The sequence below is a fragment of the Olea europaea genome, unplaced genomic scaffold, assembly GCF_002742605.1.
Source record: "Olea europaea var. sylvestris unplaced genomic scaffold, O_europaea_v1 scaffold93, whole genome shotgun sequence".
Classification (NCBI taxonomy): domain Eukaryota; kingdom Viridiplantae; phylum Streptophyta; class Magnoliopsida; order Lamiales; family Oleaceae; genus Olea; species Olea europaea.
Genome location: NW_019267788.1, coordinates 277139 through 304653, shown reverse-complemented (window position 1 = coordinate 304653; position 27515 = coordinate 277139). Strand labels below are relative to the sequence as shown.

Below are 27515 nucleotides of genomic sequence, written 5' to 3'. Positions count from 1 at the left end.
CAGAAAGGCTACATTGAGCGGGTTATTGCTAGGTTCGGGTTGCAAGGTGCAAAGTCGATGGTGACTCTATTGGCTCCACATTTCAGGCTCTCTGGTAAACAGTTTCCTACTACAGCGGAAGAAAAGGTACGCATGGATCGTGTGCTTTATGCTAGTGCAGTTGGCAGTTTGATGTATGCCATGGTGTGTACACGCCCAGATATTTCACAGGCGGTGAGTGTGGTCAGTAGATTCATGGCGAATCCGGGAAAGGCACACTGGGAAGCTGTGAAGTGGATCCTGAGGTACTTAAAAGGTACCGCGGATACGGGTTTATGTTTTGGTGGAGATGCATGTCATATAAGTGGGTTTGTGGACTCTGATTATGTGGGTGATCTAGATAGACGACGATCTACTACTGGATATGTGTTTTGCATACATGGTGCCCCAGTTAGTTGGCGATCGATGTTACAGGCTACAGTTGCTCTTTCTACTACAGAGGCCGAGTATATGGCCATGGCAGAGGGAGTGAAGGAAGCATTGTGGTTATGGGGTCTTCTAGATGATTTGGGGATTGAGCAGGACTGTGTGGATTTGTGGTGTGATAGCCAGAGTGCGATTCACTTGGCTAAGAATCCGGTTCATCATGCTCGAACCAAGCATATTGACGTCAGGTATCATTTTGTGCGTGATGTTATAGAGGAAGGTGATATTTCACTCTCAAAGGTACATACAAATGATAACCCAGCTGACATGTTAACCAAAGTGGTGACGAGTAGCAAGTTTCAACATTGCTTGGACTTGCTTCACATTAGTCCGTGTTGATATGCCCGAGAGGGGCGTGGCCCTTCGGGGCGAGGTTGAAATGAGGTGGAGAGTATAGAAGGTGGAGGTGAACTACGGAGGCTTGATCCCGAGTTTTGGGTACGTAGGCAATCATGGTTTGAATGATGCAGCCGAGTTGATGCTTGTCTCTTCTTCTTGTGTTCGTCCAAAATTTGAGGTTTATCAAATGATGTACGAGGTGGAGAATTGTGAGAAGAAGAGAAGCTGGGAAGCTGGGAAGAAAGGGAGGAGAAGGGGCTGGGTCTGCCAGGCGCCCAGGCGCCACTCACATGGCGCCTAGGCGCCCCGAGTGTTATCTCTAGCAGGAACCTGGCGCCTAGGCGCCCCGAGAGAGTATATATATCCGGTTTTTTGCCCCTTTCATACAACTCAAGACCTAGGTTCGAATTTTAGAGAGAAAGAAGAGAGAAAACTTGGTGAGAATTCTACAAGTTGAAGGTTGTTCATCTTGGGTACAAATTCTAAGTTATTTTCTTTCTTGGGGATTAACTTGAGGCTTGTTCAAGTAATCCAAACACATTGATTATCATATATTCCATTGAAATTCATTTCTTCCTCATTTTTTCTTGTTCTTCAAGTGTTTTGGAAATTTTCACTTTGTCAACTTTGTTTGATCTTTGGGCATTCATTGGGAGGTGTTTTCCCAACATTAAGACTTCCCCAATGTACCAGCAGAGAATTAATGATATGTAACCAAAACCAAATTAATTGGGCCCTTAAAGTTTATCTTTGTAACCTAAGAATGAACAATAAATTTTAAGTAATGACACATTTATTGTTGAGCTAATTAGTATAAAAAGAGGGTCATAGACTTTCTTAATCACTTAAACAAATAAGAAAAGCAAAACAACTAGAGAAAAAATGAGCAAAAATGGCTTCTTTCCTACACAACTTCTCATCTGTCTTGATTTCCATGGTTCTCATTTTCTTGCTTGTGGTTCCATCCTTAATGTGCCACTCAATGGAGGAAAAAGATCTTCAGCACATTTGCGCCAAAACCCAGAATGCTACAGAGTGTTTGAATCTGTTCAAATCAGATCCCAGAAGCTTGAACACAGATATAAAGGGCCTAACAGGAGTTGCAGTCGACCTGGCGTTGAACAAATCCAATGCTGTCCACACCCAGTACAATCAACTTTACGCGGACACCAAGAATTCTGAATTGCAGGAGAAGTATATTGCTTGCTCCAAGAATTACAATGATGCCATTCGTGATCTTCAAGTGATGAAGAAGTATTTAGATATTAATCGTTTTAGGTTCATTAATGTCGAAATAAAGGATGCCCTGCAAGAAGTTATGAGTTGCAGAAATATTTTGAAGAAGGAACCAATCGACCCGGCCAATATGGGTTACCAGAACGACGAATTCAAGCTTCTTTGCTACATGGTTAAGGTCACTTCCCACTATTTGATCAAGAAGTAACCATATTATGCTCTGTCCCAAGCACTGCAGAGCCAGTATGGGTCTAGTAGAGCAGTTGCCCCGCGGGAGAAGGAAATTTTTTTGGTCATTTTAGTCTGAATCTGTCGTAGCTCTAAGCCATTTTTGTACGGCATAATTCCAATAACAGTTTGCTGATGTTTGTTTTTATAGGATCAAGGTTTTTGGGAAATCCTTTCCTATGAATAAAGTTTAGTCTTTTATACACTTCTCATTTCTTGAATCATTTCATGTTATTTTGAGTAATAGTTGCTCAGCCAATTCTCTTACTATCCATAAATGGTATAGCTGGTAAGTTGTCTACACCTCTCATGACTTCAGTAGGGTGGTCAGAATGCAGTATATTGTACTTGTTGATGTTGATTGTAGCTTTGTATGCTTTTTCTTCACTTATTTCATCTTTTTTTTTCTGTCTCTTTTAATATTCTGATTTATTGATTTTGGTGGAACAGAATAAAATAACAGGTCCTCACACATTTAGAAGGAAAACTGAACAACCAGAGCTTGCATAAAAATGGAATGTAATTTGAGTACGAATGCATAATCTGACAATTAGAATCTAAGATTGCAGGATACACTCATAATCAATTACAAACTTGTGTGGGTTGAGACTCCAAATGCAAACTCACTTGTATGTGTATCAGTGCCTTGTTTATGGGTTGAAACTTGAAAGGACGTGAGAGCTTCCAGAATTGAACGGTTCCAGTTTTTATCTCTTATTATTGAACAAGGAATAAGCAAATTGTGGTATTGAGATGTAAATTCATTGTCTCTTATGTGACAGTTCATAATGTATGTTACTGCGGCCTGCTTCATAGAACAATTGACTTCAGCTTGCTTACAGGATTATACACTTATTTAGACCATTATTCCAAGATCTTTTGTCTGCATTCTAGGAGTTTATTGTCATTTTCTACTTGATTGCATTTGGTTTGTGTTTCGTAGGACAAAATGACTTTACATTGCATCGTGATAAAAGCAGTGAAACCGGTGATAAATCACTGATTTAGGAGTAATAATAGAACCTCAAATGTGAGAATAGACATGGAGGATGAGAAAGAGGAGAAATCAAGAGGATCCAAAGAATTTTGGAGTGGCATTGAAGATTCTAAAAGGCTAAATATAGAAAATTTAAAATTGAAGACAAAACAAGGCTATTTGTGTGGAATATGTGAGGCAGTTGGACCACAACATTCGGAATAAAGGTCTCCAAAATATAAGTGATACACCAGTGGATACATAATTGAATTAGGAGTCAACTCATTTTATGAATGAAATGTCCTACATGAATTGTGAGAGATTTACTGGAGACTGCTCCATGGAAAAAGCAGAGCCCGAAGATTCTGGCATTTACTGAGAACAGAGAATTGAGCAGGCATCTTGAAGTCAGGATGGCCTGAAATACTTAAAATGCAGTTTTAAGTTTTTTTTTTTTTTTGGATATATAAAGGGTCGGGTTTTTAGGTTTTTAGAAAATATATATATACCACATGGAAATTTGATTAAATAGCCTATTTCATAATATGCTTTGGGATTTTAGCCTTTGACCAGACTTAAAGTATTGAAATAAATATTTTAATTTTGGCAGCTGTAGTGTGAGGGTTCGATTCTTGAGACATGAAATTGAACTCTTTGTAAGCGCAGTATACAGGCAGCTTTTGTTCCTGGCCTGCTGAGGCACATCTCGTGATTTACCTCCTTTACAAAGCTCTAGAGACGGGGCAGTGGGGGCCCTCAAGGTTGGGGTTCAACCTTTTATTTTTAAATAAATATTTTAGTTCAAAATTAATGAACTACCTAAACTACCCTTGTTCCATCACAGTAAATCTTCCTCTCCCTTAGCCAAATTGATTGAACCCTTCAATCCTAAATTCCTCTCCTCTCTCGAAGGCGACGATACCTTCCTCCCATTTAGCTTAGGCGTAAGCACTCTTGAATTTTACTTGGGCAGATTTCCATTTGCTGTTGGCAGAGGAGGAGACTAGGCAAATCTCATGTGGACAATTTGTATGTCTGATCCTCCCAGATCTTTGTATCTTTGTCAATGGTGAACCAGATTCTAAGCCATTTGTTCATTTTCCATGTGTGAATGAAGAGAGCATTGGTTTGATGGTTGAGGGAGAAATGGAACACTTGCCCAGAGATGATTATCTTAGTAGACTCACGACCAGGGATTCAGATATGGGTGTAAAAAGAGAGGTTGTTGATTGGGTGTGCAAGATGAAGTGATTTTTTTGAGATTTGTTTGATTTTTTTCTTGATTATTTGTTCAATCAATCAAATTGGTTTTGATTCTCCTCATGTTTCTTGGATCAAATTCATTTGATTTCTCCATTGATTAGCATTTGTTTTCATTTTCATCTCTAATGCTCTTTTAGTGCTTGTTGATATTTCTCATCAATTTTCTAAAAATGGGGTTTTCCTTCATTAATGAGTTTTCATCTAAAAAGAGGGTTGAAAATGAGGTGCTCATTGGATTTGCTATATTTTATGATAATTCATTCATTTAATGTTTTATTGGGCAATGTAATTATCTTTGTTGATGTTGAGCATTTTGTTCAACTCTCTATTTCTCTCTTTTTATAATTGCAATTATTTATTTTTTATCAATGAGTTATGTTAATTGATCTTTCCAGGCTCATGCTTACAATAGATTTGGAGCATTATATCTGTGTTTGGTTATAAATTACATTGATTGATTTCAATCTGTGTATGAGTTGCTTGTGAGTTCCCAATTGAAATGCCATTTTGTTTTATAGTAATTAAATTCTTATTGTCTCCATTCTTCATATGTCACAATTTTCTCGGTGTTTATTGAAAGGTAAGGCATGGGGGTTTCAGTTGTTAACCGTGGCTTGTTTATCACTAGCAACCAAAATGGAGGAAATTGAAGCTCTTCCACAGTGGATTTACTGGTCGAATTAACATACGTTCCGCTTGCATTGATTTTTCGATATGCTTATGAATTTATTGGTTAGTGTATAACGTGGTTCTATGAAAAGGGGAATATATTCTACATTAGTTGAAAGTTGTTTCTGAAGTTGTTAACAGCTAATTATTGTTTATGAAATTATTCTGGCATATAAACTATATTGGATATTGCTTTCAAGATTCAGACTTATGTCATCCATTTGACGAGTTTGGTTTGGTTACATCTATATTTGGTATTATGTTATTAGATTATTGAGATAAAAAAGAAATTTTCGATTTTTTTCTCAATGTACATGCGAAATGACTTGCTTTCCACGTTATTGCATTATGATATGTTGTCAAAGGTGATATTTGGAGACTTGTTTTTCTTTATACTCCTTACTTTCGTAACTATACAAAGTATAATGTCGTCTTGTCGTTACCTTGCCGTTTTAATGAAAGTAACAAAAATATACTAAACAAAATATCACTTGGTTCCTTACCATTTTAATGAAAGTAACAAGAATAGACTCTACCATATTCATTCCAACACTTCCTACATTAGCACACAGTATTATGGTAGATTTTTAATATTTGTTTATAGCTTATTTAACATGATCATTTTGTATTTTTTAATTGTAGAAATGGAACACTTGTTTGAATATTCCCATTGAATATGTGATCAAATGCAAAACATTTACTGGAGAGTTCCCTTTGGTAGCTTGATTTTTTGGGAAAGAAGTTAAATGACGTTCACTGAAAAATATAATGGTTTCGGAATCAAGTACTAAGATCATATCCTTACAAAGTGATGCCAAAGACTAGTGAAAGAATCATCCTTATTTTAAGTGAGATTGAAATGTAACTTCTTGTTGCCTTCTAAATTTTATTTAAATTTATCATTAGATCTGCTAGTTTGAAGGTTGTAGTTTGTACTAACATACAGTAAATTAAGAATGAAAGCTAACAATTTAGAAGTAGAAAAGGTGGTTACTCTTCTTATTGTGATGTTTATTGCATTGTGTTAAAAAATGATGACCTTTCGTATCCCTATTCATATTTTGCAGTGGTGAAGTTGTAGGCAACTTCATCATACACGCAAACGAAAAATGGCACCATGTTGTTTATATAGATTTGAAAATGGAACTCCATCATTTTAGTGGAAGTATCAAGAATAAATTAGAATTTTCACTCCAATACTTTTCACATCAACTAACATAACTTCCAAAACAAGAAATTCAGCAATCAGACGACCATTACAATTTGAAACCATATCTAGCCATTTAAAATGATGGCATATCGTTTTGGTCGCAAAGTCTCTATATCTCTCCTAAACTAATCACTCATATTTTGGAACATCTTAAAGTTTTTTACAAGCTAAACGAGCTAATTTATAAAGTATGTTATCTTGTAATTGAAACATAATGGAATTTGATTACTTATCTTCGTTCATAGTGAAGTCTACTTTACTTTACTTACGAAAAAATGTTGTTGGTCACTATCAAAAAAACTTCTGTATCAAAGCTAGTATTCAATTTAGTGAAAAACTTGCATTTGTTCATTTTCATATGGACACAAGCGAATATAAAGTGAAGCTAATGCAAAAATAGTTGAAATGGTATCCAGCCATTTAAAACGACAGCACGTTGTTTTGGAAAAAAAAAGTCTCGATTTCATTTTAAAAGTAGTCAATTATATTTTAGAATATCTTAAAAGACGTTAGCAAGTTAAATGAGCTAATTTATTGAGCATTTGAACTCATAATAAAATATAACAAAATTCAAGTTTCTTACCTTCATTTCCAGTCAATTCTAGTGTAATTTTTCTGCGAAACAATATTGTTTGTTACTATCGCGTGCACTTTATATAGTTCACAGTTAAGTCTAATACAATTTACTAACGAAACAATAGTGTTGATATTTATCAATTGAACTTTGTATCGATACTCAAGTCCAAATGTAACTAAAACTTCCATCCGTTCATTTTCATATGCATATGAATGAAAATAAAGTGAAATGGATATGAAATTAGTTGAAACGATATTTAATCATTTAAAATGGCAGCATGACATTTTGGATTATGGGGTCTCGATTTCACTCCAGAATGAGTTGATGTCTTGGAACATCATATAAGATTTATAAAATTTAAATGAGCTAATTTGTGGAGTATCTTATCTCATACTTGGAATTTGAATTATTTAACTTTTTAAAGACATAATGCTATTCTGGATGACGGAGCCTTAATTTCACTACAAAATGAGTCGATCAGATTTATAACATCTTAAAAGACTTATAGAGGTTAAACAAGGCAATTTATTGAATATTTTATCTCATAATTGAAATATAATTGATATTAACTTACTTTCGTTTGTAATTATGTTTAATTCAGTTTATTCACAGAATAACAGTATTGATCATTATCTTGTGAACTTTATATATTTACTCGGATCCAAATGTAATGAAAACTTCTACTCGTTTATTGTCATGTGCATACGAGTGAAAATAAAGTGAGACAGACACGAATTAGTTGAAACGACACCCAATCATTTAAAACGGCAGCATGACATTTTGAATTATGGGATCTCGATTTCACTATAAATTAGTGGAAAATTATTTACGTTAGTTAAAACATCATCAAATTGTTTATAATGACAGTATGTCGTTTTGGATCACGAACACTCAATAGCACTCAAAATATAGTTAAAACTTGTTTTAATTAATTTTTATGTGGATACGAAGAAATATAAAGTGATAAAAATATGAAAATTAGTTAAAACGACATTCAATCGTTTAAAAGGCAGTATGCCAATTTCCCGTTGGTTTTAAATTGTGAACAGAAAGTTAGAATGAAAGTGGGGAGTTATGTTTGGGGGATTTGGTTAATTTTTGTTTCAGATTGGGATGTTTTAGATATTTCAAATGAAGGGTGTAAAAGACTTTTAACACATAATAAAATAGACTAAAGGCTAGTTAACCAAAAAGTATTAACCATAGCCTATTTTACCAAACATTATTGTTGAGTAGGGTTTTTAAGCAAATTCCCCGATACCGCAAGTCCAGGAAGAACCAAGGAGAATTTTGGTGACAAAAACACCATGACCTATCTCAAGAAAGAAGACATACATCAGGTTTCTTGATTTTCAAGAAAGAAGGAGAATCATTTAAGAGATTCGAAGATCAAGACTATTCTTCTATATACTTCTATTGATGATTTATTTTTATATCGAAAATGTCTTTTTCTAACTCAATTACGCTTGGCTAGGTTTCTTAATGCTAGGATGAAGATGAAACCTTGTTTTTAAAAGCTTTAATCAAGCATTCTTGTTTGTAACTCTAACTATTTATTTAATTTGAATAATCATTATTGTGTTATTGTCATTAAATGCTTGATCACCAATTGAACGGTGGCTTGTTTTGTTTTCGGGAGGTTCGAAATGTAAAGCACATTGTGGCGAATTTTGATAGAAGGTAGGATATACTCCTGTATATTGTGTTGTAGTTAATTCAATATCATAGCTTTTTACGCATTTTTACAAATTCACATCATTCATAAAATATAATAGGGTCATATGTAAAAATTGTTTTTATTCTACATAGAAGAGATTATTGAACAAATTATTAAACTAGGAATATTGAGACATGGGAAACGGAAAGATAAGAGAGAGGCTTGGGTGACTTCAACTAAGAGTAATTCCATTGTGGAAAACGTTGAAAAACTGCCTTTCCATTTTCTCTCATTTCAATATCTGCATATTCAGTTTGTGTGCAAAACTCAATCAAATTAGGGGTTGTTCTGTTCGTGTTTCAGTTTTGAATTTTGAATTCATTTTGGATTTTGTGTTTTAAATGTCCATTTTGAGATTGTTGAAAACACGTTCTTTTTATCATTTTGAAAAATTGTTTTCAAATATAAAAAATTGAAAAACGGTTTACTTTCTAGTTTTGAAAAACTAAAAAAAAAGAAATTATTCAATATATGTAGAGTTTATTTACTAATACAACAAAGCAAAAGTTGTTGCCATAGTGATTAAGACATTAAAACTCCATGCTGGTGACCCGATTTTGAATCTCAACCACCTACCAATTTATTTGAAAGATTTTTTTTTTTTTTTACTGTGCATATAAAAAAATCCTTTGTATTGCAAGTAGGTTGGTGGAATCGAACTCATGACCATCTCAAAATCTATGACTCTACCAACAGAGCTATCCAGCTATTGGCAAAAAAAATGCGGAATTTAATTGAGATTTCTTGTACTGTGCATATAAAAAGAAAATTCCTTTGTATTGAATTGCACTGAAATAGAATTGAACTCGTGACCTTAAGAAAATTCGTGACTTAACCAACTAAGCTATCCTTTCTGCATTTTGAAGTTTTGGCTTGATTTCTACTAAAATTAGCCAAAATGACTAAAAGGCCGTTTTGCATTTTCTTTGTAATTTTTTTCCGCGTTTTCGAAAATTCATTTTTGAAAATACGTAAGTAAACATGTTTTCAGTGTTTTCAAAAATTAAAAACTAAAAATTATCTAAAAACAACAAAGAGAACAATGTTTTCCCCCTTCTCAAGTTTCAGATGTCAACACTTTCACTTGGTGTTCATATTCTAAGATATTAACACTCACTTTACCTTGAACTTCAACTTGGTTAGGTTTAGATTTCAGCCTCAATATATCATCAAATTCATTCAGATATTGTCAACTACAAGAATTGGTGTTATAGAATTTTTATTCATAGAAACGCTCTCTATGAGACTGTAAGAGGAGAAATATAGTTGCCGATGGGTGTTAGTGGCATCTGCCTCTGTTTATGTCTTCAGTTGAGATTTTTCCCCAATTATTATTTTCCCAGTCATGGATCTCGAAATCCTTTTGAAGTAGTGGGCTGATCTAGACCTTGACGGCAAGGATGGAAACCAATCCAAGTGGAACGTGAATCATACGAAGATGGGATTCTATGTCTTGATCATTGCCTAGTAGGTAAAATAATAGGGCATCAGACACTTAATCAAGAAGTTTTGGAGAATGTTCTCCAGACTATATGGAGAATGTAATACATTAATTTAATAAGACAAAAAAAAAAAATGGGGCCAAACATGTCAAAAAAAAAAAAAGAATTAAAAAAAATAGGGAGGCAGTGAATTGATTATATCAATCCATTCAATTACACACACAAACACACAAAAACACACAGAGAGAAAAATGAAAGCTGTGAGAGAGAGAGGGAGAGGAAGAAGAAAGAAAAAATTAGAAAAATTTTGCCAAGTTGTTAGAAAATAAGTGGTCTACATTATTAGGCTTGAATTCCTTAACTTTGAAAGGTAAGTAAAAAGTTACTTACTGTCAAGTTATATTTAATTTTATAATTGTCAGATTGTTACATTAAATTCAATTTTATTGAAGCGATTAAGTATAATAAGCTATGAAATTGAGTTAAATGAAAAAAAAACTAGTTTTAATGATTAAAAAGACTTTAGAAATTGCTTAAGCGTGAAATGATTAAGTTTGGGTATCACCTATTTATTATTAAGATTATTAAAAATAGTTAATTGTTAATTTAAAAATTATATTTGAGGCAGCAATACGAATATCGGGACAGCTTATCAATTGATCTGATTTTGCAAACATAGTTCTGTGAATGGAAAAATATAAATATTTTAAAAATATTTATAAATTAAGTATATTGTCAAATTATGTGCAATTATGTGTTCGAATTATATGGTTATTATGAAAATCTCTTTTATTATGTTATTATGAAAATCTCTTTTATTATGATACATGTGGAATATTAAAGATTATTCATTGCATATTTGTGACTTGCTATGTAAGACATGTGATATTGAGATTTGTTTAGTATGTGAAACATGCAATATTGAGATCAGCCAGAAAAGTACCCATGATTATATACTTCTTCTAGTTCACAGAGGGGTCTTGGCCATGTTCTATCCTACACGGTGGGTTTTGACCTGACATTGGTTTTGATCATGTACATATAGTTCACAGAGGGGCCTTGGTCGTGTTCTAGAATTGATTATGAGAGGTCTTTGAGACCGACTTTTATTCACGGAGGGGGCCAAAGGCCATTGGCGAAAATTCTTAACCCGAGAGGCGGATTATACATTTCAGTCAGAGGGTACATTTTTGGTGAATTTTTCAGCACGTTTGATGTGATGAGATTATAGCATGGTTATCAGCTGATGTTATATCATGATTTTGAAATGATATTTTACGACATTATGTGAATATTTCACTTTTGTTATAATTACATAATGTTATCTTGTGAATTATTAAATGATATGAACGCGATTTTCGATAGAAATGTGAAATTGAAAAAGTATAATTATTTTCAAACTTCTCCACTCACTAAGCTATCAACTCATATATTTTTCGTTAATTTTCCTACAGGTGAAAATTGATTCTTTTTAGCTGGAAGAGCCTAATGATTTCGGAATGAGAGCCACATGACATGTTGAATATTATAGCTCATATTGATGAAGCACGAAGTAAATATATTGGACCCATCGCATTATGTTTTACCTAAGCATTTGATTTTTTTGCATTTTCTTGAAATAACTCTTAGTTAGCCTTGGTGATAGATTTGACATCTAGTCAGCATCTATCATCGACGCACGACACGTTTCGGGTCAACTAGAGTGATTCGGGACGGGTTGTGTTAAAGTGGTATCAGATCATAGTTTCGACAATTTGTATGGTTCATTCATGTTCAGAGCATATGATCACATGTCGTGGTGGCGGAAATCACAGGCTCTCTAGCTCAAATGCATAGAACAAAAAATGATAGAAAGATATTTTTTTAACAGATCCAGGAAAGACTAGTATGTAAGTATGGTAGTTGCAATGATCTGATGATTGGAAATGTTATTAGTTGTTGGATTGGAACTATGGTGTATGTAACCTATTAAGATTTGAACAGATTTTGATGATTTTGCGGAGCATTCGAAGTTATAGATTTTACAACCAGCGTGGAATCTTAATTATTTTGAAGCCAAATGGTCATTAGTGTTACCAAAATTTTGTGGTGATTTGTGGCCACTTATACGGGATGATAATATAAATCATGATGGTGTATATTTATGCTATATGATAAGAAATTGGGGAAGACAAAATGATGATTTGTTGATTGATAGATGACAATGTGTTATTGTGTATTTTAGGCATCAAGGAAATTAACGGTAATTCCAATTATTTTGATTATTTATGAATGGTTTGATTACAAGGAATGTGAGAATAATAGGGATGAACGTCATAATGATTACCTATTATTGGGTGATTTGTTGCTTAAGAAATATAATTAAATGGATGTGTAATTAGGTATGTTTATGTGAATCGAGAAATAAAAAGGAGTAGAGAATGATAAAGTTGGAATTTACTGAGATTGGAAAGTTAACATGTGCAATCTTGACGGTACATTGATGTGTGGAAGATTATTATTTTGTGATCTTAAAGAAAATTGATATAATTAAATGTTTTAGGTCATACAATATGACGATAAATGCCAAGGTTACATGATCATAACATGATATGGTGGATAGCATATAAATGAATATAATGGTTGCCCTATAGCAAGTAATGTGATGAAAGATTTGGGTTATTAAGTTAATTAATTTTTTTTAAGACCGTTTGTTGGAGTATTGTGTTATGTTCCATATAATTTGGAAGCGTTGAGTAAAATTTTGAAGTTAAGATGAATTTAATGAATTTTTAGTGATTTAATTCTTGGGTGAATTTCAATTGTATATTTGGATTTCACGTATAAAGTATTCCGTTTTTATTGAGATCTATTTGCTATGGAATATATGGATGATATGTCGAATAGTTTGAAGTTTAGGGTGATCATTGAATGTAAATTTTATTCAATTGTGGGACAGTATCTTTGGGTTATAATCTTAGTTAAAGGTCTTTATGTGATATACAAGAAGGATTATGCAATGATGATAAATCAACGACCCATTTATGGAATAAGGGTATAGATTTTCATGATTAAATGTTATTATTTTCTCTTCATAGAAAGAAAGAACAAAATTTATATGGGTATAGAAATGTCAAAAGTTGTGCTATTAGGAAATTCTGAGGAAATATTTGCTCTTATATCTAAAGATGATAAGTGATTGATTCACGATAATGATTTATGTTAAGGCTTAGAAAGTATTTTGAAGTAAACTTATAAATTATGGATGATACTATAGATTATTGAAAAAGCATGATTAAAACATGATTTATAGTTGTTTATATTGGGGTTGAATTTAGGAAATGTGGTGTCATCGCATTGCGAGAAACATCGATACTTACTATCATCGGAGTTTAAGGTATATTTTTATTTGAAATGGTGAAAATTGAAGTTGGCATATAAGAACTCGCTACAAATAACTCTTTTGAGGTTATATATGATGCTTACATATTTCGAAAGCTTATTTTTGGGACGAAAGTTGCAAAAGAAAGCTATTGAATCTTAATATGTGACCATTGTCATAGTGAAAATAAAAAGGGAGGTGAAGATTTCGGCTAACATGAAAGGTCGTATCTTGAACTTTAAATTGGGAAATAATTGAATTTTTCTACGATGGGGTAAAATGAAAAGTTGAGAATATAATATATTGCTCCTTGAGGTGTTATTTAAAACTTGGGCCTAATTGTTTAATGGTGGAGTTACAACGGTTATTTGGTATTAAAGAAAGTATTGTCTATTTCTAAGGCTTAGTAAATAGATATTAGATTTAACTTGTGCTTTGAGGTTATCGGTGAAATTATAGAGATCTCAACTCGGAAAAGCCAAATAGGATGCAAGATATGAAAGAATGAATTGTGTCTAGTTAAGGTTATTACAGAAAGTCATTCATTAGGTATGCTTTGTACATTTGGTTATTCAAATCTTAGTTGATTGAATTTCAAGGACGAAATGCTTTGAAAGTGGCAAGATTGTTACACCTCACTCAATTACAGTCAAAGTCAATGAATTATATAGTCAAAGTTAAAGCCAAATAAGGATTTAAGTTGGAGGAATGATTTTCATGGGGTTTAAATTTGAAATTGCTAGTACTTAAGAGGGGCTAAAATGATATAAATTTTTTTTTTTTTGGGATTTAGCTTCTAGTATGATAAATAAGATGACTAAATGTTAAATTATATAAAGGTTGGGGACTTGTATTGTAATTATAGTTATGGGGTGAAATTTGAAATACCTTAATTTGATATCTTAAAAAAAAAAAAAGGAAAAGGAAACTGTAGGCGGTTTGCCCAAAACAAATCCATTCCCATTGTAATTATATATGTGTGTGTGTGTGTAATCCAATCCATTACACACCAAAGACAAACAAAACACGCACAGAGAGAGAGAGAGAGAGAGAGGAAAAAGGAGAAAAAAAAAGGAGAAGAGGAAGGAAAGAAAAAAAAAAAAAAAAAAAAAAAAAAGAAAGTTCGCCTATGTTGTTAGAAAATAAGTGGTCTACATTATTAGGATTGAATTCCTCAATCTTAAAAATTAAGTAAAAAGTTACTTATTGTCAAGTTATGTTTGATTTTATAGTTGCTAGATTGTTAGATTAAATTCAAGTTTATTGAAGGGGTTAAGTGTAATAAACTATGAAATTAAGTAAGATGAAAGAAAAATTAGTTTTAGTTATTAAAGAGACTGTAAAAATCGTCCAAACGTGAAATGATTAAGTTTGGGTATTGCCTATTTAATTATTGAAATTTCTTAAAATAATTAATTGTTGATTTAAAAATTATATCATATTTCAGGCGGCGATATTGACATCGGGACAACTTACCAATCGAGTTAATTTTGCGAACATAGTTCTGTGAGTGGAAAAATATAAATATTTTAAAAATATTTATAAATTAAGTATATTGTCAAAGTATGTGCAATTATGTGTTCGAATTATATGGTTATTATGAAAATGTCTTTTATTATGATACATGTGGAATATTAAAGATTATTTATGGCATATTTGTGACTTGCTATGTAAGACACGTGATATTGAGAGTTGTTTGATATGTGAGACACGCAATATTGAGATCGGCCAGAAAAGTACCCATGATTATATACTTCTTCTAGTTCACAGAGGGGCCTTGGCCATGTTCTATCCTACACGGTGAGTCTTGACCTGACATTGATTTTGATCGTGTACATATAGTTCATAGAGGAGCCTTGGCCGTGTTCTAGAATTGATTATGAGAGGTCTTTGAAACCGACTTTCGTTCACGGAGGGGGCCAAAGGCCCGTGGCGAAAGTTCTTAACTCGAGAGGCGGATTATCAGTCAGAGGGTACATTTTTGTTGAATTTTTCAGCACGTTTGAGTTGATGAGATTATAGCATGGTTATCAGCTGATGTTATATCATGATTTTGAAATGATATTTTACGACCTTATGTGAATATTTCACTTTTGGTTATAATTACATGATGTTATCTTGTGAATTATTAAATGATATGAACTCGATTTTCGATAGAAATGTAAAATTGAAAAAGTATAATTATTTTCAAACTTCTTCACTCATTGAGTTATCAACTCATATATTTTCCCGTAATTTTCCTACAGGTGAAAATTGATTCTTTTTAGTTGGAAGAGTCTAATGATTTCGGAATGAAAGCCACACGACATGTTGAATATTATAACCAATATTGATGAAGCACGAAGTAAATATTTTGGGCTCATCGCATTATGTTTTACATAAGCATTTGATTTTTTTTGCATTTTTTTGAAATAACTCTTAGTTAGCCTTGGTGATAGATTTGACATCTAGTCAGCATCTATCATCGGCGCACGTCACATTTCGGGTCCACTAGGGTAATTCGGGATGGGTCGTGTTAGAGTGTACATTTTTGGTGAATTTTTCAGTAAATTTGATATGATAAGATTATAGTGCAGTTATCAGTTGATGTTTATAGCTTGACTTTGAGATGATATTTTATGACGATATGTGAATGTCTCACTTTTTGGTTATAATTATATAATATTATCTTGTGAATTATTAAGTGATATGAGCTTGATTTTCGATAAAAATGTAAAAATGAAAAAGTATAATTATTTTTGAATTTCTCTACTCACTGAACTATCAACTCATATATTTTTCCGTAATTTTTTTTCCTACATGTAGCAACTGATTCTTTATAGCTGGAGAAGCCTAATGATTTCAAATTGCCACATGATATATTGAGTGTTATGATTCATGTTGACAAAGCATGAAGTAATTATTTTGGGCCCAATGCATTATATTTTACATAAGCATTTGACTTTGGCACTTTTTTTTTTTTTTGGTAACTCATAGTCAACCTTGGTGGTAGATTTGAGGACGTTTAGTCAGTATCTATCATCAGCACACGTCACGTTTCGTATCTACTAGAGTGATTCGGGACAGATCGTGTCAGAGAATAACACACAGGATACGGATTGAACGACAAAGCGTTCAAATATCTTTGTTTTTCATTTTGGCAGTGCGGATGATAGCCAGAGGATATTTGCTAGTGGTCCCTGGACATTCAACTAACATTTGATTGCGTTGGTTAAACCAAAAAGGCTTGGAGAGATTGCTACAATGGATTTCGACACGCTTAGTTTTTGGATACAGGTTCATAATGTACAACTTGTAATGCATACTGAAAATTGTGCACAGCGTTGCGGAGAGGTTATCACTTTGGTGGAGGGAGTGGATCTGGAGACTCCGGTGATGCATGTCCGAATAAAATTGGACATAACAAAGCCTCTGAGAAGGATGCTTCCCATTTATGTAAGAAAGGTTGCTGGAATTCTGTTTCGGCTGTGGAATAATTGGCCATAAAATTATTGATTGTGTGACAGAAGGAGAGCGACACAACGGAGTTGACCAGAAATATGGGGAGTGGATTAGAGCTCAACCACTTGGAGGAAGAAATCGCCCATCTGCTGCGAAGCATAATAAAACAGAAACCGAAGCGGAAGAGGATGGTCATAGGAGAGGGTAAGTAGGGAGAACGAGGCTCAAAACGAAGGGAACATGGAAGGGCAGCAAGGAATGAACTCCTCTTCTTAAGCTAATCGGTACGAAAGCATGGGTAGGCGGAGTATTTCGTCGGAAGCTGCTGCAGTGGCAATGGAGATGGTGGCAATGGTCGACGATAAACGGTCAACCGGAGATTATTCTAATGTCGAAAGAAAATCATATTCCAAAAGTTGGAGGACATAGTCAACAAGAAATCTGTAGAAGTTACATGATAAAATTGATTACGTTCCTTCCAAAATGTCTACGTGATTAGTATATGGAAAAGAGTGATTTGGGCAAAAATAATGCTATGGATGGAGAAGAAACATTGAGCTTACTATTTAGACACAAAATTACACATAAAAAGAAAGGCTGGAAAAGAATTGATAGATGCCCAAGCCATCTGATCCAATCATTAATAAAGAAGTCACAAATTTCAATCCTTCATATATCACGGATGAACCACCTATGGCTATGAGCAATTCTCTCACTGCTCCAACTACCAATAATGAAATTGTTATCTCTTTCCTGTCCATTAGTGTCAAGGTAAGTCAATTATAACTATCTTTGATATTTACCCACGCCTACAATATGATGCACTTACAAATGGAATGGGACGGGATTACACCCACTTTAAACATAAAAGTGCAGAATACAATAGTGGTAGAGCGGATGATGTGATTGGAAAAAATGCGAAAATGAGTAGTAAAACAAAAGACTGAAGGTTGTTTTGGATGAAGAGATGGTTAACTTTGAAAAATTGGTGAGTTCTGTGTTGCAGGACCGCCGAACACAATGAGTTGCCTCTGTCAAAACGTACAGAGAATGGGAAACCCTCATTCGTTATTGACTTTAAGAGGCCTAATTCTCAAGCTTTTCCTAGATTTGGTTTTCCTTTCAGAAAATCAAATCATATGGCAAATGGAGAGCGAATTGAAATTTAAGTCGGTATGGACTGGTTTTTTGGTGGATTCTATAGGAAGAAGTGGTAGCCGAGTGTTATTGTGCCGAGAGAGGTGGAAAGTGGGTATCCAATCTTATTCAGGTGGACATATTGATGCATTAGTAACCCAACCAGATGAGGTGGGATGGAGGTTTATGGGTTTTTATGGACATCCTTGTCCAGAATTAGGACACAACTCATGGGAATTACTTCGCAGACTACGGGGATTGAGCTCTGTACCATGGGTATGCAGTGGCGATTTTAATGGAGCTATTTCAATGGAAGAAAAGAAAGAGGGAATGGATAAAACCTTGGCAGATTGTGCATTAGCGGATATAGGTTTTTTGGGACCCCGTTTACATGGAACAATAAGCGGGGTATTGATAAAAACATAGAGGAAAGGCTAGATATAGATTCGTATGCGATATGGGATGGCAACAACTTTTTCCATGTGCAATAGCGGAGCATTTGGACTTTTTGAGCTTTGGTCTCACTACAACGAAAAAAGCCTTTTGCAACGTTTTTTAACCTAGCATTTGGACTTTTTGAGCTTTGGTCTCATTACAACGAAAAAAGCCTTTTGCAACGTTTAAAAAACGTTGCCAAAGACCTTTTGCAATGTTCAGACGTCTGTTGCAAACCTCGGTATTGTTGTAGAGACGAAGTATATGACAATGTTTTTCAAGTGTTGCAAAAAGGTATTCTGCAACGTTTATAAAACGTTGCAAGTAGGTCTTTAGCGACATTTTATATCAATATTCAAAAAATGTTGCAAAAGAGTGCAAAACAACATTTTTTCAATGTTGCAAATAGGTTAAGGCATTAACCAATATATTTAGAATATATTTTTTTAAATTTCTATACTACAATATGCAAATTAAGCAACAAATTAAAGATCCTTTTGATAGTGCACGAAACTGAGATTAAAATTTCATTTCAAATTTTCATCCATACAAAATACAAAATGGAAACAGATGTCATCTTGTTCTTAAATCTCCATTTCATTGAACTACCTAGAATGCATTATTAACATACTAAACAGAATTCACCTTGCACAAATGTAGGAGTTCTGCTTGGTTTTACCTACATGGAACCCTTCCGCTACAATTTCTTCCTCAAACATGTACCAATACAATAATTGACAGCTTGTATTTTTCAAATGTGCAGTACCTCCTTGGACATCACTTCCTTGGTGTGACTAAAAATTCATAGTAAAAAAATATATTCTTTTTTAAATTAGTATGCTATATATTTTGGATTTATATTGAATAAATATTTAATAACTTAGGGTACAAAAACCTCATATTCTGTAAGATGAGACAAAAATTATAAAAGTAAAGCTACATGTAATTGGTTATATTAAGCAATATTACCATAGTATATATAATGGCAAAAGATTATAACCAGTTGAGATAGTTTGAGAAGTGACTCAACCTTTTCTTTTAATGCTCCCACTTTTTTTGACTGAGTTTGTAGTTGACTTTGAAGTCCCCTAACTCTCACGTTACGTTGAATTTGTCCATCCGCTTTTGACGGGGCAACTAGATCGAAATGAACTATTTCCAAGGACGTGGCAACACTACAACCGCTTTGGTAATGAGAATTGGAAAATGACTAAATAACCAAAGATTAAACAAAGAGAGAGTTATCATTTACTAAAGCTGACCAATAAAAATACCAACAGTAAAAAGTGTCACAAGAACCAACCAACACCAAATCCAAGCACATTACTGGTCCTTTGTGTGTGTGTGTGTATTCTGTCTAGTCCCTTCTACTCATCTTACTGACAAGGATAGGAAAGATAACCTATGCACACTTATGATTCACCAAAATCTGTGGTGTGTGTAGAATTAATCAATTAAAATTCATTAAGAAATTGAAACATTGAAGCCTGCCATGATCAGTACATAAATTCTCCATAACTAAATTCGTCTCTATTAAAAAATACCCAAACATTATGCCTGCAAAGAGAAAATGCATATAATAATTTTTTGGCGTGGATGACATGCAGGAATTCTTGGTGTTTCCAAAGACTGTAGGATATCTGAATTGGTTGAATTATGTTGTATTTAAGGCGAATGAAATCGAATAATACATGGAGAAGCGCCATGAGATCCACATACCATTGAAAACTCAGTAGCCTGTCTAATGGAATGGGGGACATAAGGCAACTATTACTCATCCAAATGAGAAGCGACAAAGGATGAATATTAGATGGACACCTCCATCAACGGGTGGACTTAAACTCAACACAAATGTTTCCACTAAGGAAGAAAATGGCTTCATCAATTCATTAGCAATCATTCTCAATGAGAGAAGAATGGTAATGACAGCTCAATCAAAGAAAACAATGAGATTCTATGAAGTAGAGGATGCAAAGGCAATAGCATTGCGTAATGTGTTGGGAAATTTTGCGCCAATTTCCTTTATTTCTATTTACCCGTAGGATCTTTTGTTGTTCAGAAGAATATTAGCAAACAAGAAAAATAAAGAATATAACGCACAAATTAAATGGACCGTAAAAACTTTTTACTATATGAAAAATTGTTATAATCATATAGAATTTCACTCACCAACCTAATCCCAAAGTATTACAAAGAAAAAAATAAACCCGAACTTTGGTACACCAACTTTTCTACCCAATGTACGAAAAGTCTCAAGATGTTAGGCTCACAATATTTTTCTTTCAGATCAACTCTCTGGCCATACTCAAAATAATGAAATACATCCACTATTTATAGGATCAATAACCAAGTAAAAGAGTTTATTTAAACTCAAACAAAACTCGTTTAACTCAACAAGGATTCCTTCATATGCAAGTCCCAAAATCAGCTGTAAATTGGAAATCAAATTCTGTAAGGATTTTACTCTCAACTTTAATTAGAAGTCTTCCATAAAATAACTAACTTTTTATTATTTGCAATAGAAGTCCTCTATCTTTTGACTTTTGAGACAATTATCCAACAATCTCCACGTTGTCGAAAAACGAGTCAAAATCTTGTCATCTCTTCTACAACTTTTAGTCACAATACTTGGAAAAAAACAAATAAGCCTTTGATACACTTTAACGGTCCCATCAATAATGCTTCTGCATATGCGTTTTAAGAAATACTATCCATTTATTTGTTAACGGCTGATGCTTTTTTCTTTGTTGAAATGTTTTCTACATTTATTTTGAATCTGAGATTAAGCAGGGCCTCCAGTACTTGATCAGTTTAGTATCTTTCCCGTAGTCACTGCTGTCATGGATTTACAGAAGCAGCAGTCACTTAATTACTAATATTGTCCAATGCTTGGAATTCCTTTCATTGTTATGTAGTAGATTTTGATTTGTTGCTTCCTATCAACAATTTCATGGGCTAAGGTGCAACTCTTTGCAGGAAATATTTTGTAGACTAATCCCAGGCTACAATCTGACTTTTTCTGCAAAAAATTTGAGAAATCCTTATATTCTCCTGTTCAAATAATTAACAAAACGATGCATGAATACCTTCAAGTTGAATTTTGCATCCCCTTTCTCATTTCAATTTTCTCAGAAATGATTATAGTTCAATATTCCCTTTCTGATTCAGTGTATTAACTCATGTCAATCCTTGTTAATTCAATGCATTTTCATAGAGGATAACTGCAAAAGGCAAAAAAACAAAAAAACAAAAAAGCCTCAGGTACTCAGAATCCATTCTGAATAATGGCCTGATCAAATGCATGCAATAAGACAACTGACTTTAAATTTAAAGTTGTACACATCCGGCATATTTTATTCACTCAATTAAATTAGCTTAAAAATTGAGCCTGAACAGCGAAACTCTATTTCAAAGTTTAAACGCTACAATAGTTTCGTGTTGAGCTGCATATTTTTATTGCATTTGTTGTTTTAAGACTTCCCTAATGTACCAGCAGAAAATTAATGTTATGTAACCAAAATAAAATTAATTAGGCACTGTAACCTAAGAAAGAACAATAAATTTCAAGTAATGACGTATTTTTTGTTATGAGCTAATCTACAATATTAAAAGTTGGGATTGAGGAGAAACTTTTGATCACCAATTGTACCCTTACAAATTTAGCTTTAAGTCCAATATACCCTCATTTATCCTCATGTCTTTACTTTTTCATTTTACCTTATATTTTTACGTTTATTGTCAATAATACCCTTAAAATTAAATTTATTTCAACTAAATTCAATTATTATTAAAATTAAAATTATTTATCATTTAAATTAAGTCAATTAATTTCCACTAAACACTATTATTACTAATTATTAGTATACGATTAATAAAAACTTATATTAAAAAAAATTATAACTAGACCACATATAATTAACATGAAATGGCATAGACTATTAAATCAATTAATATTAATATATAACATTTATAAAAACAATAAAATTAGATTAAAAGGCATTCCTAAAAGATTTCATCGAAAATAAAACATAACAGTAAAAAAATAAAAAAATAAAAAATCCCCTAAACTAATGTTTCCTTAATAAATATTAGATGAAAAGTCATTTTTATAATAATCCATCAGCTTTTTAATCACCATTAATTTATATTAATTTGATAAAATATGATACAAAAAAAAAATCATTTTTCAATAACCTAACTGTGAATGGATGATACACATTCGATTTCAAATTTTACTTTTACGTTTTTATATTTTTGGTGAACAATAACCTTAATATTCAATTTATAACTCCTAGATAAGATAATTAATAATTCTTATTGCTTTCAAATATTAAGTCAATTAATTCCACTGAATACAATGATTACTAATTATTAGCACACAATTAATAAAAATGTTATCATACACAATTAAAAGAAATTACCATAATGCTATTTATATATATAATTTCTTGAAATGACATATTTTATTAAGTCGATTAATATTAATATATAGAATTGAATAAAAAATAAAGCTACTAACACAATTAAATATTTTCAAACCTAATAATACACATTAAAAATAGTATTGCATTTCTAAAAAATTCTTTTGAAAATAATAAATTCAATCCATAATCATAATCTTTAAATATTTTATTAATCAAATACATAATTAGGACATCTTATTGTCCATAATATAAATATTTTTCCTTGATTTGATATTTTTCGACAAAAGTTTTAGCACAAATGAAAGAAATGAAAAAATAAAATAAAAAACTATATAAGAGCTTCCTTACTCTTTAATTCTCAATTATGAATTAATAATTCATCACTCACAGATCATATACTGAGTATGTATTTATAAATTATTTTTCTTCATATTTTATTTTCTCTATGTAATTGTTGATGTATAATTATTAATCATAAATTTTTATGGTCTCTTTTGATCAAAATAACGGCCATTCTTTTTTTTCTTTTTTTTTATAGAGCGCAATAACCAATAATAAACTTTTTACTTTTTTCAATGATGAATTTTAATAGTGGGAATTATGTAAAGATTTATTATATTGGATAGTTATTTTCAATTTATTTTTTTAAAATACTATATTTTTAACTAAAGTTTACTTGCATTCGGTTATCTAATGCAGTATAAATTTTTCTTTATTTCCTCAACTCGGATTTTGTATATTTTTTCTTTATGATATTCGTTGATTTATGAACATAATTTCTTTCTTATTGTTACAGTTGTACAATAATAAATGTTAGTTTTGAGGAATTGGAAATCCTAATATCAATTTCACTTGCAATAAATTTAGGCATGAGTTATCAGTCTGAAAAACAGTTTGGTGCTTATTAAAATTTACAATTTCTTCACTTAAATATTGGATAAAGAGAAAAAAAATCATCAAAATCTGAAATTAGATTCTCCCAAATTTTGAGTGACATATTCTCAGAATTTTTAACCCTTACAAATTCGATTCAATACACATATCCATAGAATATGAATAATTTTTGAGATATTAATTTTATTGATTATAGCCATTTCTATAATTTGCATTCACTTAGTACTGTTACCTTTAATTTGTAGAAAAGATAATTTTTATTATTTAATTAATCATGACTATTAATAATTAAGAAAGCTCTTGAACACATAGCCTCCCAGCTTTTTTGTTTTATTTCATTTTGAGTATTGGATTTAACGCAAAATTATAATTAAAAATTAATTATGTAAATAATTTAATTGCATAATCAAATAGTTTAAGGTTTATGTGGCAACCCACAATTTTTTGTCCAAGTGTTTTGATATTTTAAAATTCTGTAGGCATATCAGAAAATTTTTTAATCAATTATAATGATAGAATATTAGTCATATCATACTAAAAAATGTATGTTTTAAATTTTAATGTCATCATATTAAAATATTGTTATATGATATATTAAAAAAAAATTTAAGTATCATTAATGCTTATTAAACTTATATTATATATAAATATTACTAAAAATATTAACATTATTAAATGCTGAAAGATCTTAAATTTGACTTTATAATTTTGTTTAAGTTATAAATTATTTTTTTATATTATACTATGTGCAAAAAAATATTTAGAAAACTAGCTTTTGTTTTAAGTTCGTACCAATTAATTTTATAATTTTTAATTATCATTTCCTTTCGACTTTCACAAGATTATTATGAAAAGGGGTACATGCAATGATACCACTCCAATGATACCAAATCTAATCAGATCGTATTGAATCTAAATAAGTCAAATATATTTACTTAAATTTAGGCAAACCAAAGCAACATATTAAATATGTCACTACTTTCAACAAATTAAATGAGGTATAACTTTTTATATTTTGTGATTTTGAATATATTTAATGAATATAAATTATGCATCAATTTTGGCATTTTAATAGTCACATGTATACATACTTTACTTTTTAAATTTAATTTGAAATATTTATATTCAGATAGATCAAATAAGAATTTTGTTATGTTAAAGAAAATTTTTTGTAATGTATATGAAGTTGCCATTCAAAATAAAGTAAAAATGATAACAATTCAATTTTAAGAATTTAAGCACGCCATTTGTTTGTAGTAGTAATAGAATTTAGTAATTTTTTGACATACTTATTGTCAATTCACTTAAACATTCGATTATCTTAGTCCTTCATCCTCAAGGTATGTTCTTTTTAGTAATTTCGTTTTATATTTGATTCTCATTTTTATCTTTTGTGTGGAATCTAAATACAAATCAATTTAATCAAGAGGAGTTCCTAAATACATTGTTGCCAAATAGTATTCACTCATCCCATTAACTCAAACAAATGATGAAGGATATTTATTCAAATTTAAGAGAGAACAATTTTCAACACATCTATACTTGCAATTATCATTAAGAACGAAGAATGCTTACTATTAGAATATACATTTCTGAATATATATTATCTTATGGGCAACTATATCTCACACTTTTTTGTGAAGTTTCAATGCAAACAACAAAAGTTTTTATAAAAGACTAAAAATAAAAAATAAAAAGAAGAAAAGTTGTAGGATGTTGACAAGAAATATTGTGTACAAAGAAGTGTTATTCAAATGAAAATATTACATTTCAATTTATTAAACCTTTAACATTATATGCACAATTTCATAAAATGTGTTATTCATATACATATTTTTTTACAATTTTAATTTTTCCTTTAGTAATATTAATTACATCAACTACTTTAAAAAACTTTCTTAGTACTTAAAAATATTATGTATATCATTTGTCTTATATATAAAACGTGCAACGCACGTTCTTACTACTAGTTACTATAAAAAGATGGTCATAGACTTTCTTAGTCACTCAAACAAACAAACAAAAATCAAAAAATTCAAGAAAAAGAACGCCAAAATGGCTTGTTTCCTACACAATTTCTCATCTGTGTTGATTTCCATGTTTATCTTTTTCTTGCTTGTAGTTCCATCTTTAATGTGCCACTCAATAGAGGAAAAAGATATTCAGCACATCTGCTCCAAAACCCATAATTCTACTAAGTGTTTGAATCAGTTTAAATCAGATCCCAGAAGTTTGAACACAGATATAAAGGGCCTAACAGGAGTTGCAATCGACCTGGCGATGAACAAGTCCAATGCAGTCCACACCCAGTACAATCGACTTTACACGGAAACCAAAGATTCTAAATTGCAAGAAAAGTATATTGCTTGCTGCAAGAGTTACAACGATGCCATTCGTGATCTTCAATTGGTGAGGAAGTACTTGGATATTAATCATTATAGGTTCATTCTTGTTGAATTAAATGACGCTCTGCAAGAAGTTATGAGTTGTAGAAAAGCTTTCAAGAAAGAACCAATCGACCCGTCCAATATGGACTACCACAATGAGGAATTCAAGCTTCTTTGGGAAATAGTTAAGAACACTTTCCACTATTTGATCTAGAAGTAACCATATTTGTGCGCTATCTCAAGCGCAGCGGAGCCAGTATGGTTGTAGTGCGGCAGTTTGTTAAAATGTGCTTAACATCTTTTTTTTCTTGGGCCCAATGATGCAGTCCAATAAATGGAAATTGAAGTAAACTCTTGACCCAATCAATAAAATGTGACCCGGTTTGGCCCATGTTTGTTTTCTATCTCGCATTAACTAAAGACACATTTTTAATGGAAGGCTGAGATGAAGACAAGTGTTGCTGGCTGGACCGTTGGATGCATTGACGACTTTTTATATTCTCAACTCTCTGATTTCTTCTTAGATTCGAGATTATTCTAGGGTTTTTCAGTCTCTTTCGTCTTCTTCGTGATCTCTCTCTAAAAACCCTTAGTTTTCATTATGTGATTTTGAGTCTTCTGGTCTTCTTGGTGATTTCCAGTCTCATTATTGTAATAATTAGTTGTTTTTGTTCTGTGTTGAACTCGATTACTTGGTGTAATCCTGAAAATGAGAGAAAAGTGAGGCTAAGTCTGAGGGTTTCAAAATCGAGTGTTTTTTGGGTCGATTATCCTTGTACTTTGATATTTTTGTTTGGATTCTAGTGGATTAGAGCGTTAACGACTTAGGTGGAAGCTCAACGGGTGACATAGCCATTTTTGGTGAACATCCGGGCCTTCGGGCGAAAAAATACTTGTGTTCTTTGTGTTTGATTTACTCGATTCGAATTTCTGGGACATTATTGATACCAACACAGTTGCTCCCACTGGGTACTGGAAGGAATTTTTTAGTGTTTTGTGGTCTGAATCTGTCTAGTTCAAAGCCATTTTTGTATGGCGTAGTTTTAAGCCTTTTCTTTATTGTTTTAGTGTTGCTGCTGTTTTTTCAAAATGATCAAGGTTCTTGGCAGATCCCCATCTATGAATAAAATTTAGTCTTTTATACACTTTTGATGTCTTGAATTGATTTTACGTTTTTACTATTTTTAATAGTTAGTCGGTGAAGGGTCTTGCTAGTCACAAATAGTACAGCTGATAAAAGTTGTGTGTTCGTTTCTGGAGCTTATAATATTACAATTGTGGACGGATACTCATCTCTCATGATTTTAGAAGGGC

General features: G+C 32.1%; 1 protein-coding gene across 1 annotated transcript; it reads left to right on the top strand.

The window, feature by feature from the left end:
* Positions 1 to 1696: 1696 nt before the first annotated feature.
* LOC111392452 (pectinesterase inhibitor) lies at positions 1697 to 2778 on the top strand. Its single transcript, XM_023017802.1, has 4 exons — positions 1697 to 2218; positions 2420 to 2426; positions 2516 to 2631; positions 2719 to 2778. Exons 1-4 carry the CDS (start codon positions 1697 to 1699, stop codon positions 2776 to 2778), a joined length of 705 nt encoding a protein of 234 aa, XP_022873570.1.
* The last annotated feature ends 24737 nt before the right edge of the window (positions 2779 to 27515 follow it).

Bases quoted from the DNA above. Each gene is read 5' to 3' on its own strand.
- LOC111392452 (XM_023017802.1), top strand. From the start codon at position 1,697: ATGGCTTCTTTCCTACACAACTTCTCATCTGTCTTGATTTCCATGGTT. The intron at 2,632-2,718 runs GTAGCTTTGTAT...TTGGTGGAACAG, and splicing joins TGTACTTGTTGATGTTGATT to AATAAAATAACAGGTCCTCA.